The 14948-nt window shown below is 47.1% G+C and overlaps 4 protein-coding genes across 4 annotated transcripts; 3 read left to right on the forward strand and 1 right to left on the reverse strand.

The window, feature by feature from the left end:
- Positions 1–1994: 1994 nt before the first annotated feature.
- On the forward strand, positions 1995–3049 carry B0J16DRAFT_380143 (uncharacterized protein; the record flags this gene model as incomplete). The annotated part of the gene is made up of 3 exons (XM_046131048.1): positions 1995–2075; positions 2125–2928; positions 2981–3049. 3 exons carry the CDS (start codon positions 1995–1997, stop codon positions 3047–3049), a joined length of 954 nt encoding a protein of 317 aa, XP_045986161.1.
- A 2312-nt stretch (positions 3050–5361) lies between these two features.
- B0J16DRAFT_56627 (uncharacterized protein) lies at positions 5362–6506 on the reverse strand. Its single transcript, XM_046134072.1, has one exon. The coding sequence runs from the start codon at positions 6125–6127 to the stop codon at positions 5414–5416; it is 714 nt and encodes a 237-aa protein (XP_045986162.1). The 5' UTR covers positions 6128–6506; the 3' UTR covers positions 5362–5413.
- A 3383-nt stretch (positions 6507–9889) lies between these two features.
- B0J16DRAFT_394311 (uncharacterized protein) lies at positions 9890–10666 on the forward strand (the record flags this gene model as incomplete). The annotated part of the gene is made up of 2 exons (XM_046132124.1): positions 9890–10127; positions 10175–10666. The coding sequence occupies exons 1-2, from the start codon at positions 10071–10073 to the stop codon at positions 10664–10666; spliced, it is 549 nt and encodes a 182-aa protein (XP_045986163.1). The 5' UTR covers positions 9890–10070.
- Positions 10667–13032: 2366 nt separating this feature from the next.
- Positions 13033–13784, forward strand: B0J16DRAFT_332648 (uncharacterized protein). Its single transcript, XM_046126735.1, has one exon. The coding sequence runs from the start codon at positions 13233–13235 to the stop codon at positions 13740–13742; it is 510 nt and encodes a 169-aa protein (XP_045986164.1). The 5' UTR covers positions 13033–13232; the 3' UTR covers positions 13743–13784.
- Positions 13785–14948: the final 1164 nt, after the last annotated feature.

Here is a 14948-nt window from a genome sequence, read left to right on the forward strand (position 1 = left end):
GTTTTTTACGGTCTCGAGGAAGGCCGCCCAAAGAATTCCGTCATCGACCAAAGAAAATATCCAGTTTTTCTTTCGTGACCGGTCAGCTCCAGCTCTGTCTGTTGCTCAATGGGTTGGTTAGTGGTAGGACCGACTCAAATACGAAGCTTTGGTTAGCCTGTATAGTAAGTAAACTTCGGGTTGTTCAGGCGCACTACCGCCACTATACTATACTAGCAAATATGGTAGATCAAGCGAGAAGATCGAGTTTCGGGTTAAACAGATACATGCGAATATTACTTCTTTTGCGTTTTGGGAGGGATCCCAAGGGCTAAAGCTCTGTGCGCCATGAAGTGGGTGCCAATCGGGGTGGTTGGCGATCTAGCGTGGCAGCCCGCCCGGCTACGAACAACCAACCACTAATTAACCCATCTTTTTTTTTTTTTTCCCTTTCTTTCTTTGTTTTCCACTCTGAGGCTTGTTGCTTCTCCAACTGGTCCTTGATAATAGGTGCAATCTAATACTGAAACTTATCTCAGTGGCATTAAACACACAGTTTCTGACGCTCCATACCAAAATCCTGCCAGCGGAGTAAAGGGTCCATGTAGATTCGAGAATCGCCAGCATGCTTGCTATCCCATAAGAACCTTAACTGAGAGCCTGCTGCAAGGACTTACACCAAATTCACTGACGTGGTCAAGTTGTTGTTGACAGGGGTAAAGCAAGTATCTACATCAAGCACTGTACCTACAGCATAGAGATCTGTTTCCTGTGCAGTCCAAGGTCTGACCTCATTGTGTACCTCAGGATCGCGGCATTGACGTCTGAATCTGAGCATGTGTTGCTTGCATTGACTCAATTTCCATGGCGAAAGCTCGGAGCAAAAAAGAAAAACAAATTAGAATTGACTTGGCTCATCACAATGTCCGTCCATCATAGACAAGCATCCTCGTAAACAGCATCATAGTTACAAGGGGCCTCCGTCCTCCGTCCGTGTCTTTGGCGGTCCGGGCAGTCTAGTTTAGCCCGTGGCAGTAGGAGTGGACCTCTCCATACTAGCTTCGGTTACCAGGGGCATGTTAGCGTGGGTCCCTCCCGTGCTCTCGGTCGCCTCCAAGCCAGCTTAGCAGATTTACGCTTCAGTTTGTGATGGAAGCTTCCTTACCATGCAAGATAGACGTAGACGTAGATTGTTGGCAGGCAAGGTTGTGCCGTGCTTTCCCTGCCAGACCGCCCATGCCAAGCTGAGAATGGCACCGTTTAGGCAGGGGAGCTTGCCTGCCTTGCACCTGCTCTGCTCTTGCCTTACCAGCACGCACTGCTCGCACCTGCTGGCTCAACGCAAGCAACCGTCACGCCAAGATCAGGATTCTGGTTCCCACCTCCCACAGCCCACCACTTCTTGCCTTTATTAAAGCAACAACTTCCTCCCTCCTGTTCCACCTCAATATCAATCAAGATTCTTCATTCCAACAACTCAAACATCCTCTCCCACAACCTTTAGGGCCAGTCTCACTTCGTCTCACTCTCACACGAGATCGATCGCCTTCTTTGTCACATATCACTGTAAGTTACCATCGCTTGGTTGCTCCCCAGATACCCTCTCCCTTCCGTTTGGTTCGCAGCTTTTGCTTGTCAACCAAAATCCTCCCATTCCAGCTTTACGCTTGTGGGATTTCGTGTCGGAACGCAAGCACTGGAAATCACATTACGAGGTGCTCAGAGCTACACACTTCGTTGCTCTCGGCTCTTCCATACCTCGAGTGATACATGTGCCCTTGTGTCTCACGCAAACATCACTCGCGTGCCTCAGGCGCAGGCCTCCTGGACTCGCACTTCATTTATCACCAAGGCCACCTCCCTTACTGGCAGTGATTCACTATCCATCTTCCTCTCTTTTCCCTTACTCGCTCACCCACCTTCGTTACCATCGCCTTCCTGTCGCTACAAATCTCGCCTTAGTTCTCAACTAATTCACGACTTAGACTTCGATACTCAATCAACCAACCATCAAGATGAAGTCTGCTCTCCTCACCGTCTTCGGCCTTGTTGCCGCTGCCACCGCCCAGAGCTCTGGCGACCTTCCCCAGTGTGGTGTAAGTCTTGATCTGAAATGTCCAACGTCGCATTGCTAACCTGCAACAGCAAACTTGTGCTAGCAACATGGTCAGCGCCGCCAAGTCCCAGGAGCTTGGATGTGATGCCGGCGACATTAGCTGCCTCTGCACCAACTCCGACTTCATCTACGGTCTCCGTGACTGCTCCGCTGCTATCTGCAACGACGAGCAGGCCGCTGCTGTTGTTGCCTACGGTCTTGCCATTTGCCGCCAAGCTGGCGTTCAGATCACCACTGGTAGTGCCGGTAGTGTTTCGGCCTCTGCTACTGGCACTGGCGCCGTTCGAACTGTCCTCAGCACCCTCACCGAGAGTGACTCTACCATCACCTCCGCCCTTTCTACCATCAGCGGCACCGCCACTGGCGCCAACGAGGACGATCTCTCCGTGAGCACCTACACCAGCGTCTTCACCAACTCTGAGGGTGATGAGGTTACCAGCACTGTCAAGGAGATTCTCGGTGGAGCTGGCCTTACTACCTACACCTCCGGTGGATCTACCATCATCGAGCCTGTTGAGACTGGTACTTCCTCTGCCGAGACCGAGTCCGAGACCGCTGAGGTTACCACCTTCACCACCGACGGTACCGCAGTTGTTCGAACTCTCGTTACCGAGACCGCTTCCACTGACTCTGCCGATTCCGCCGAGGTCACCACTCTCACCAGTGACGGTACTGAAATCATCCGAACTCTGACCACCGTTACCACCGGCTCTGAGTCCGAGTCCGGATCAGTTACGGAAACCGTTAGCGACGCCTCCACCGTTACCGAGGGCTCTGATGCTACCGGCACTGATGCCGAGTCCACTGCCACCTCTACTGAGGCCGACAACGCTGTAAGTTACTCGCACACATACTCTTCCTTCAACATCCGCTAACTATATATAGGCTGCTCAAATGACTGGTGCCCCTGTTGCTGTCGTTGCCGCTGCTGGTCTCGCCATGCTCCTCCTTTAAATAAAGGATGGACCAAAATTTGACGTTTAATGCTTTCACGTGGCACATGTTTGTTACATAATTCGCGCCTGTACCTCGATCTTTTGGGACCCTTAGCATACTTCCTCGGTGCAAGGAGTCGGTTTGCGGGAAAATCTTCACATAATGGAGAAATGGAAATGAGGTGAATGGAAATGACGGGTCAGGTTTTTTCTTCTTCGAGGCTTTATTAATGATGCATACGGCTTATCTCTCCTTCAATGGTCACGACAAGAAATGTTAGAGAATGGATGGAATCTTTGATGCTGTTTGTGACAGGTGAGGAAGGGGGCGTTGACATGGGAGATGACGACGGGAGGCGGCAGACTTGTCCTGCCGTCGTACAAGGCCTGTGTTGTCTCTCATGGTTACATGGGTTCTGGGATGGTGGTGATACCCGGCCTACGGCCTGACTTCGGGGGTGGACTTTGCTTCTCGCATTCTTTGAGAAATAGTAATAGATAATCTTCTTCACACACTCGTTCTTGCAAACTGTGCAACCTAAATGTGAGTTGTTGAACCCAGCAGAGTGAGACTCAGATGTCTCGTTCTCCCCGCTGCTATTGAAGTCTATCTCGATCAGGTTTATCAAAGCAATTTCCGGACATTGCAAACGTGTAACTACTTAGTTAGTCTTCAAGACAATCTAACACGGCGACTGCAGTCCGCACCTTTTGCTCCGCGTTAGGAAATGTACATCGTTAACTTGAAGGGAAGTATCTATATCTGGGTTTACCCTTGGATTAAGGAGAATGAAATTTGTACGCGTCGATAACTATGTTATGGAATGTCGAATGCTGTCTTACGAAGGTTGTGATAAATGTTCTCTTCCCTTGCCAGGAGTGCAGGATTCTGTAACTCTGAGATGATGGCACTGATACGACTTCAGGGCCATCGGAACTTAGTAGAGGCTTGGGCCTTCTTTCGAATTCTATGAAGCTTTTTGTCCCGTAGTTGAAATCGGATATCCGGATACATGATGTTTGACAGCTGTAGAGTTGTCATGTAAGATGATGGTTGCGGCCACCTTAGCCAGCACTAATGATATTGCGGTGTAAGTGCAGCTTCTCTTTAACACTTGACTACTGCAGCTTCAAGGCATCCTAGTCTTGAGATACATGCGTGTTGGGAGCAATAGTCTCCATATTCTGACCACATTGCGTACTCACCTCGACCTTTTCTATCAAAGCATGGGCATCCCAAGGATGAATGAAGATTTAGTACCGAGGCAATATCCAACGAAACGCACTTGACCGTATCATGTTGCTTCTTGTTCTCTCTCTTCAACGTGAGACTTGACCAGTCCCCAGGAGCGTACTGTTCCCTAGATAGTTGAAGCCCTCAGTGAGGGCCTCCTTGTGAGAAGGTTACAACATGGAGAAAAAGAGTTAAACAATCGGCCAAAACCCGCACCCACACACGTCGGTACCACTACTGTGAAGAGTGGAAGACTCGAATTCGGCAGTGTGAGATTGGACTTGACCAACCGCTATCTCATACGACATAAGCCTTATCGGTGTGTTCCTATGCAGTGATCTAACCAGAACTTTAACAACATTACTGTCGATTTGTACATGAACTACTGGTACTGTCCCGAGAAAGACTACTCTTGAGGAAGTCCCAAGTACTCGTGGCTAGCTGAAAGAATCGCGTGTGTCTTCGTAATCTTAGCCCCCATATCTGTGCCTTTTCATGACAATGGTTGTAGAACCGTACACACAGGAAGCATTGAATGGGGCGCCAAAACACCGTCCATCCGTTTGCGGCTCCTTAGTCTGGCCCTATACACCAATATTCAATGATAGTAGTTTTACTATGTGGAAGTTAACAATATACAAGGAGTCAGTCTATCCACCTAGATAATGACAAACATGAAAATTGGTGAGTATCACTGCATGATATAGTGGCACTACGTCGTTCTCACGTCGGCGGCGCCTTATAGTCATTGTCACAGGAAAGTAGGATCTCAATAACCAAGTTCTATGACTATTAATCATGTGTAATAAGGGTAGATATGCGCTCAACCGCTAAATCAGTGCGGATGTGGATTTGTGATGCACAAAGATTCAACCAGATCCCAAAGCTACCAAAGAGGACTGTCATTTTGTATTCTCTTTCCACCTCTACCAAATTTTCGTACTATATAAGGCCGTTGCTATGTATAATCGTAAAGAAAGGATGCCCATTTACACAAATCGATGCTGACAATGCTTCTTGCACTATGCAAAGGAAACCAAGCTGACAAACACATACGCTTGAAGAACATTTATGAACCCAGCTGCCGATAAACTTTGTATCAGAAATACAGTACCGGGCATCGAGAGCTAAGCGCAGATATGCGGGCTCTCAAAGTTCCTCGTTCACCTGATCGTCGATAAGCCCTCTGTCGCGGAACAATCGCAGCGTCTTTGACTGTTGGGGATCGCAGAGCATGACTCCATGTTCTTCAAGGTACGCAGTAACCTTGTCGTAGACTTCTTCAGATCCAATCCTAAGGGTTGACAGCTCAATCTCCATGAGGTGCAGTTTCCCAGCAACGACATCGTCGAGCTTGGCTTTGTGTCCTAGGATCCTTATCTTCCACTTGCCATCTGGGAATGGTCCAAATGGTACAAGACCATCCCAGTCGATATCGTCATACTTCTCTGCGAAGCGAACCTGGTCTTCGCTCCAGATTTCCTTCGTCTTATCGCTCAATAGATACCGCGCTCCGCATGTATACGGGACGTTGTCTCCATATCGATCCCAGACACAATCTGCGTTGGGAGGCAGGCGGGCAGGCTTCTCGGCAAAGCGAACCTTGATGACAGAAAAAGGGTCACCTTTGTTGACCTTTGTGCGAAACATCACGCCTTGTTGCGCGTGCGTTGGTGGCATTGTATCGAAGTAGGTGATAGGATTCTGTTTGTAAGGAGCACGAACTTCCTCGCCCAACTTTTCCAGGACAGTTTCTGCGTCTTGATCACATAGCGTCCATTGAAGATGAATATTCTTATCATTGGTGAGACAGAAAGAAGGATTGAAAAACAATGCCAAAGCGGCAAGGCTGCAGGCCTTCATGATGAACTGAAATCTGATACGGTACCCAAAGGTAACTCAAAACGAAGCACTTCGAGATGCAGTAGAATCATAGGACAAGATCAGATCGAGTACATAATAGCGAAACAGAGCCATAATTATACCTATGGGAATATCCCAAAACTTTTTGGTGACGCATATTCATTCTTGATGGTGGTACATGTGATGCACCAAACATGCGGAGGCCACTGATGTAGAAGAATTGTGATGATCCATCATATCGTGCAGCTCAATAGTCCATAATTTTTACACCTGACAGTATTGTAGCCAGACACAGATCGCCGGCTAAAGGAATATGCAGCCAATTGGACCTATCGCTTCGAAGCCAGCACATTGATGTGTAGGGCACGTCCTTCTTCAACTGAAGATTGACTTGGAAAAAATGACGACTAAGTGAGCTCAACTGAGACATTGGGAGATCCCAATGAAAAAGCGGCAAATAGATTTCATCTGTGCGCCTTGCGCGGTCTGATGCGTCATGTCAGCGCTGTGCGAGCTAATAAGACTGTTGTCTGACACCAAGGAACCCTGATAGCAACCGGATTCTTCTCTGCGATATACTCAACTGACAAGAGATAAATCAGTTCCAGGCTGTAACCAACTCACGATGCAGATGATGCGGTAAACGTGTTGAAGAGTTGACGAAAAATCTCCAGCTGTTAAATATCTACGCATTCTTGATATTAAAAAAAAAAGAGCGATGATATAGGTCGAAACGCTCATAATGCTTTGCCGCAACAATGCAGCTCTCCAAACTCATTAAGAGACATGAACCGTCGGTGCCCGAAGTCAGCGGACGTGGCGGCCTCGCACGACTATACACAAAACAGAGAGCCCTGCACACACAGATCTTTCAAAGTGAGCGGTTCGTCCAAATATCGCGGAAGGGAATAACGGATTTGTTGTAAGTTATGTAGGGCTGCCGACTAGCTCGAATGAGATGCAAGGTGTAGTCAAGGCCCACATCGCTCGACGGGAGGTTCAGCTGCGATTATCGCGATAAGAATAGTGATAGGAAGATCAATCAACCTTGCACATGTGATATTGAGGGGACCAGTACCCATGTATATTCAAGTTTGTCGATATTTGTCGCGCACCAAAATGTGGAGTGATGGATCTTTCGGAGGATGTGCATGCTGAAGTTATCACGGCATGCCGAAATGACGTGAAGCATGAACGAAGAGGAGAACGGTTCCCACTACAGATTAGCTAGCAGGAGACGTGGTTGAATTCTGAGCGCGCAATTTTCCAACAGTCATCCTGCCGTGCGCCGTTGAACAACAGCTGCCAAAAGTTCCCGTGGTCTGGGGAGAGGAATGTTGGCGCAGTGGACTGGTGCCACTACAACCTACAAGAGGGCAATATCATGTACCGTTGGCAAAACCGAGCATGCGCAATAAACCGATGGACAGAGACGGACGATCAGAGTTACACAAGCTGCTCGTCTCGTTTGCTCCAGACTCTCAAGGGGGGTTTCTTGTCTAATGATTGATGCTTTCAAAGACCACGACTCGACGTCGAATTCCTGACATGTGAAAGTGGCTGCGAGTGGGCCGTAGAGAACTTCAGTGACAGGGGAACAAGAAGTGCATGCCACGTAGCAGGGGGGTCGGTTCGGGCATCGAGCAAGGGACCCTTGGGGCTCTGAGCCAGCTGATCGGTCGATAAGGTAATAAGAGCGATTCAATTAACGTGATGCGGCAAAGGAAACATGGTCAAAAGAGGAATCAAGTTCGTAGCCGGCCATGAGACTCGACTGCCCTGGGACAGAGCCGCTTTTCTGGAAGCAACCTAAATTCTTTTCGCTTGGCTTCCGAGGCCGTCCGTCAAGCTCGTGTCTGTTATCGAGATGAGCCGCGGCAGGTGGAACGAAATCAGTCATGTCGGACAGCAGGACGGTTGGTCTCTTATCAATTTCTTGAGATTCGTGAGAGTACGAATGCTTCACGATGCGGCCACACCAATGGAGCAACGTACGTGCCCCTTGTGTGCGCGGATTGTTACTCTGTGGCGAAGAAGGTTTAGTGGTAATGAGCTGACGGAAATGTCTGGCTGAAACCGACGAGGTGGGAAAGGAATTCAACCTCCGAGCTGGTTGCTATTGCTACCCAGTCTGCCGTGTTGCAGCTTAATAGACTTCGAGATAAGCCTCAGTTGGTGATTACAACCGCTGACCGGGCGCTTGCAAACGCACGCAAAGGAACGCGGATTGGCATAGGCTTCGTCTCATAACGCACAATGACGAAGGATGAGTTGTATCGTATTGTATTATCTGCGCATGCATTACATTGAGTTGCGTGGTATCCGTACAGTACTGAATACTCCGTGGAACTTCTGTGCCCTTAAATCCGTTCCCTTCGTCTTCATGTGTCAATGGAGCTTGTTGACGATGCTGATAAGCATGTACCAGATTGTGGAGATCAGTGCAGCCTCGAATTGATAATCTCTTGCTCGCTCGGAATACCTAAAGCGTTCGAACGCAACTTGCTTTTGCCAATTGCTATGCTTTGCCCTCTCTTCTGTGATCAACGCCAAGAATGCATGGCGTTGATCCTGGTACATGATTGCCATAGCTGTAAGCAAGGCTCATAGTACCACAGTATGTAAAAACGTCAAGATATTTTGTTGAGGAGCTTGAACTGAATTGACCATCTTGATTTGGTGTTGGAGAAAAGGGAAGCAAGCGTTATTGCTAGTGTGGGGGGAGGGGCACAGGGGATGGAAGGAGCCACTTTCACATGCAAAAACCACTTTCCACCTGCAGCTGCATGGACGACGCGAGTAACATCGCGATACGTACCTGCCCAGTTAATGTCGGGCATTCTCCTTCCATTGGATCTGTCAAGCATCAAGAGATGTGAAACGAGGAAGGAACGGACACTTAAAATCCAGGGCATGCGGCTGAGTCGACCCATTATCTTGAGCTTTGGTGGTGTCACCGAAGGCCACCAGCACCCCACTGCTACATTAATTGACTGATACTGAAGTTTATGATGAGTACTATCACAAGAAAGATAACGAGGATATTAGCTTAACTTGTGGCCGAGATGTTATTTACAAGCCGGCGATCACGGAGTCCAAGAATCAAGCTCAGAGAGCTAGTAATTTCTTATTTCCCTGGCCTGTCGGATCAGAAGGGAGACTCATGAGAAACAGATGATTCAAGGCATGGAATCAGCCACAGCTGTTAAAGTACTACAAGGTACGAACCATCGAAGCTACGTCAAGTACCCACTCACTCAAAATAGCTTTAAGCGATACCTGGTCTAGTACAAGCACATGTCTGTTTGCTCTAGCACATGCAAACCTGCACATCCCATTTCATCTCCAACTGCTTGCGATGGCGAAAAGAAGCTGCGACAATTGGACCTCGACGCTCTTGGTGAGGGTGGGTTACTTTCCGGCTTCGTTAACCCCCTGCCTACCAACAAATTTATTAAGTACTAGACAGGACCCCTTCTCTTAAGTTCTCTTCTCTTTCTTCTTCCGAGTGCCTGACTCTAGACCATCACCAAAAGCTGTAAGTTACATGCTGTGGCGTCCCACCAACTATCTCTCAATCCATCCATACTTCCCTCCCCTCCTCTCCTCTGACCTCAGATGCACACACAGACGTACACCCGTCTTCATATGCTTCCTTGATCCTTCTCGCAACTGTCTCCTCCTCGTCATCTTTTTCCGGCGGCTTCTCTTTTAGCCTCTGCAGGTCCCCTTCAATTGCTACCTTCCCACTTTCCCTCCTCACCCATCTTCTTCCATCTTACACCATCCTACCTAAAGCTCTGCTCTCTTATAAATTCTCGTACCTGACTTGTGTTTCAAGCTTATCTACCTCGCACCTTTCGGTTATCGTCTTGACTTCGTATCTGAACGACCAAGCAATTGACCTTATCTCGAATCTCGCGATCAATCCGCAACAATCACCATGTCCCACCAAGTCAACGGCGATGTGAGCTCTGCTCAGTACTCTGCTTTCATCCAGGTATGTATTAGCACCGTTACTCTACAATGTAAACTAACAATTTACAGCATCTCCTCAACTATCCTGTTATCAGCGACGGCGTCCACACCTTCAAGTCCAACGAATTCGGCCAGCGCTCCATCAAACTTAGTGATGCTGCCTACCAGACTTTTGCTGCTCCCGTCGCTCCTTGGTTCTCCAGAGGCTACCAATATGTCTCACCCTACGTCCAGAAGGTCGACTCTCTAGGCGACAAGACCCTTGATCGCATCGATGAGAAGTTCCCCGCTGTCAAGAAGCCTACCGACGAGCTCTACCAAGATACCCGCGATCTCATTCTGTTCCCTCTCCAGAAGGGCCTTGAGGGCAAGGACCACGTCTTCCAGGTGTACAACTCCGAGATCAAGAAGGTCGAGCAAGGAGGTCTCGTCGCCCACGGAAAGGCTGCCGTTACCACCGTTCTCATCGTTAGCAACGAGACACTCTCTTGGTTCAGCTCTTTTCTGCACCAGAAGAAGGCCGATACTGCCAACGCCGTTAACGAGAAGATCAACCAGTAAACATCTCAACTCCGCGACTACGACAACGTGAGCTTGATGACCGTGATCATCACACTCACATTTATACCCTCCTTGTTTCATTTTAATTACGGAATTGCTTTTGAAAATATGGCATTTCTTGTTGTACTTCTCCTTGTTGCTTCTTGGAGTTCCGACCACCTTGAGAGTGCAGAATGGCATGTCCAACCCCACCACTCCCGGTGTCGCGCCATGTGCCTCTTCCGGCCTGTATTTCAGGCGCAACTCTTTGTTTTCCGCAAAACGTACTAGTTCAGATACAGCTTTGAGCATTAGTATCTTCCAGTGCTTTATACGCGTGCTGTGAGGGCATTCTGTTGGTCTCTTTATGCTGTGAAAGTTGGGCAGACGGTAGGGATGGCGAAGTCAAGGCATGTGATGGTTGAGCTGGTGTGCTCTCAAAATCTACATGTGTGGGGTACTCCTGTAGAAGGATTTGTGTTTATCGGATGAATGTTGACTTTGGAAGACTTAAAACGAGCTAATAGATTTTCTTTATTTTTCATGAAATATGATAAGCGGTTCTCAATAACATGCCACACGAGATTGCTCGGAAAGTGAGGTAAGACATCGTAAGATCTGATGCATTAGACAGCTACTGTCTGAACAATTGGATATAGAAGAGGGTATGCATTCAACGAGACTAGTTTACTTCCTTATCTCGTTGGAATACTCATGCCACTTGATTGTGAACAGCTAAATTCAAGTTCTATCACAACGACCGGTGTTCACCCAAAAGTCTTGAAGGCTCTATAGCGCTATGTTCTGCATAGTACAGGAGACGTTTCAGCACGTATGTACTAAGACTATTTGTTATAAAAAAGAGCACTAAGTTTTAATATATGATTGGTTGCAGAAGACTGCTCTATGAAGCAATAGACGTAATGGACAATCCCTTCATGTGAGTTTGTGCTGTCTCTTAGCCCGGTTGTTTTTGGCGCTCTTGAGTTAGGTTGACCTCACTATTCATCTCAACCCAATGGCATGCTATGAGTCACTATACTCTGTCGCCAATACATTGCAACTAGGACTATAGACAGCATAGGCTGTACGTTTTCTCAGGTATATCTGGCCAAATAGGGTAAGCTGTAAAGCTGACCTACGAGAGCCTCCTGAGTATGAAGAAGCTACGGCTGCTGGCCATCCGGGTGGGCAACAGAAGAATTATCCTCTGAGATGTAGGGTGCAAAATATAAAGTGCCTAAGTGCTGGTCTAAGCTACCGTAATGTAAGCAACTTATCTCATCTCTTATGCTTCTAAAGGCCATTCTTTTGACACCCCTGGGCCATTCAGTAGGCTTCAAAGGATACATGAAGGAATTGGCACCAGCCCAGGTAATGCTTGTAAAGAGCAGACTATTCGAACTTATGAGCGAGCTTGTACAGTTATCAACGTGTTGGCGATGTCAACATTGGCAAGTTAATGGTGTGCACATGGTCAAATGAGCTCCTTGACAGACTGTAAGTCCTAAGCAAGAGACGTTAGCTCCAGTGTGGTGAATTACGATAATTAGAGTTAGTTTAACATCATATAGCATGACTACTAATCATCCCACAGGTGCGAATCTGATAAGAAATGGATGAGTGTTGTTGGCAGATTTGACATGGGTTTTCAGAAGGAACTCGACAACAATATGAACGTACAATTCATAGAATGAAATCTTTCCAGATGCCCGTATCGAGAGCAATTTCTTCCCCATACTCAAGGTCATAGGGTCGGCTAGGGGGACATGGTGAGGATCATATATGGTTTACCTCTGAGTCATAGCAGCTGCAGGATATCCGAGGTTTAGTTGAGTGTCCAACTTTATCAGATCACACAATCAGATGTAAATGTGATTCACGAACAGTTCACAACATTCCCTCGGTGAGGCGTGATTCGTCGACCAGTTGTTCTCTTTAAATCAGTATTTCGTTCGCTCATGGTGAGGATTGTTCTTCATTTCCATACGGCAAATGGTGGATCAGTGGCTTGTTCATTTCTCTGATAAACTGTACAGATACACAAGTCTTTCAATCTGATTAACTATGTTCCAAAAAAAAACGGACACATCGAAAGTCAACTAGTCAGTGTAGTAGAGGTGGCAGACGAGGACTGCAGTTCAGGGGCATCTGTTTAGGATAAACATATTCTAGACCTCAAGTGTAATATGAACTGCCAGCAATCGCAATGCTTCTTTCTGAAGTAGACGACTGAGAGGCTTCTAGGATAGCACATACTTTCCTCTTCTGCGCGACACACATTTTACCTGGTATTCATTAGTGTTCATTGGTGTCTTGTTCGGGTGTTCATAACTTTATAGTCTAAGTTCAGCAACCTCACACGACGGAATACTAATTAACTTCCTAACGAGATAAATATATAATGACAGCGTGTTCGCCCTTTCTAACACTCAGACTTTCCCATTTGACAATCACCCACATCGTACCTTCAATCCCTCGAGTTGAAGATCAATCCTCTACCACGCCTTCAGCTATTCTGTCACCAAGTCTATCAACCTGACACCACCTACCACGCTACTTCGTCTTACATATTCGCCAATACACCATGGTGTCGGCAAACACTATGTCACAGGATCTTCTACCTGCCTCGTGCAAGGGCAAGGGCAAGCTTGTGATTCTCAATGACATCCCAGATGTGAACAAGCCAAACCTCCTCAGGGACCTCAAGACACAGCTCGGCCAGTCCAATATTCGCATAGTCGACAGCTACATCATGAACAAACCACCCAATTGTGATCGATTGGAACGGAATTTACGATTTCTTTACATCCAGCAGTTGTTGAAGTTGGTGGACCAAGGCTGTTCAGTAATTATGACAACTTCTAAGCTGGACACCCCTTCAAATCGTGAAGATCTTCTCAGTCTTTTTCAGGCTGTCCATAAGAAACAGCACAAACTGGTATGGGTCAACGTCAACCGACGACGTACAAAGGTTGACATTTGCGAGTGTGATGAAGCTGAGATGAGCACAGCCATTGTCGGCTTTACTTTATCTTGTCATCCCCGTGGGATACATTCTTTGAGGGTGTGCAAACCAGGTGACGGAGCTTTGTAATAGTGACATCAAATTGTATAATATAATCATATCAAACCCAAGAGATACACTTTGGGTTAAGAATGAAGACTCACGAACTTGTTTCTTGAATACATACGTTTGCAACACCATTTAGGCAGTTAACTAGTCTACCCTGGAACAACATTCCTTTAAATGTGGAATATCACATCATTAATCTCCATGTCTTGTCTCAGTTTCGGAAACAACGGAACTCTGCTGCACCCCGATACGGCGAGTATAGTGACTTGCGGCGTATTTGCTACAGATGTGATGTGAGCACTTTAATTTGTTTACAAAGCACATGAGAGGCACAGAAGTAAGGAACATGGAGCATGGGTAGTAGCCAACTTGACATCCATCCAAGCCTACCTAGGGTGTAGAAAGAGAATGACCTAATATCTGTTCTAGAGCATCATAATATAACTGAATCGCATCTCTTATACTGCCAGAGTCGGGTTTCTGTGACCTTGAGGTTGGAGGCCAAGTCTATCCTACAAGGTATATTGCAGTGCACTGCACCAAACCAAGCTACTAGAGCAACTAACAACAACTTTCTTGTTTCTGGAATTTATCAGAGATACCTGACACAATTGTCTTGTTTGTGACAGGTCTTGGCTGAACACTCTTCGGACTAGATACTCCCGAGAGGTTGCACCGTAGGGTACTGACTAAACAGGAAGCTTATTTCAGAATGGGAGGGAATAAACAAACAAGGTCTTTCGTTTCTCCCAGTGCAACACTCGGAGCAAGTGATTCAATTAATTGGAATGGAACGAACGTTTAGGTCTCACGCTCAAGTCCGAATGTCCACAAAGGCCAAGACATTCGGCGCCATAATTTATAGATATGGATGGTCTCTAATACTGGAGAACAACGTGAGATGTCGAATTTTCCCTCGAGGCCGTAGCGAGAGGAGGATCGACACCTAAGTAAAGTCCGTCTAACTATAGCGAGCGAGACGAGGCCGAGCGCCCCATTCACAATTTCTGCTGGGTCTCGATTAGGGGTCAAGCTAAGGAGAAACTGTTGACTATCTCGGTGTCTGTGTACCGTAGGTAGTTTTGACAGACCAGGATCTATGAGGAAGGGTAAAAGACTTCAACGTCAGCCCAAAGGAGAGATTTAGACTCGAGAGAGGAGAAGGAGAAAAAAAAAAAAAAAAAAAAGCAACTGAGATAAGAGAGAGAACAAAAAGCATCAACACGA

The sequence above is a fragment of the Fusarium flagelliforme genome, assembly GCF_020744385.1.
Source record: "Fusarium flagelliforme strain FIESC 12 MPI-CAGE-AA-0113 chromosome Unknown B0J16scaffold_2, whole genome shotgun sequence".
Lineage (NCBI taxonomy): Eukaryota > Fungi > Ascomycota > Sordariomycetes > Hypocreales > Nectriaceae > Fusarium > Fusarium flagelliforme.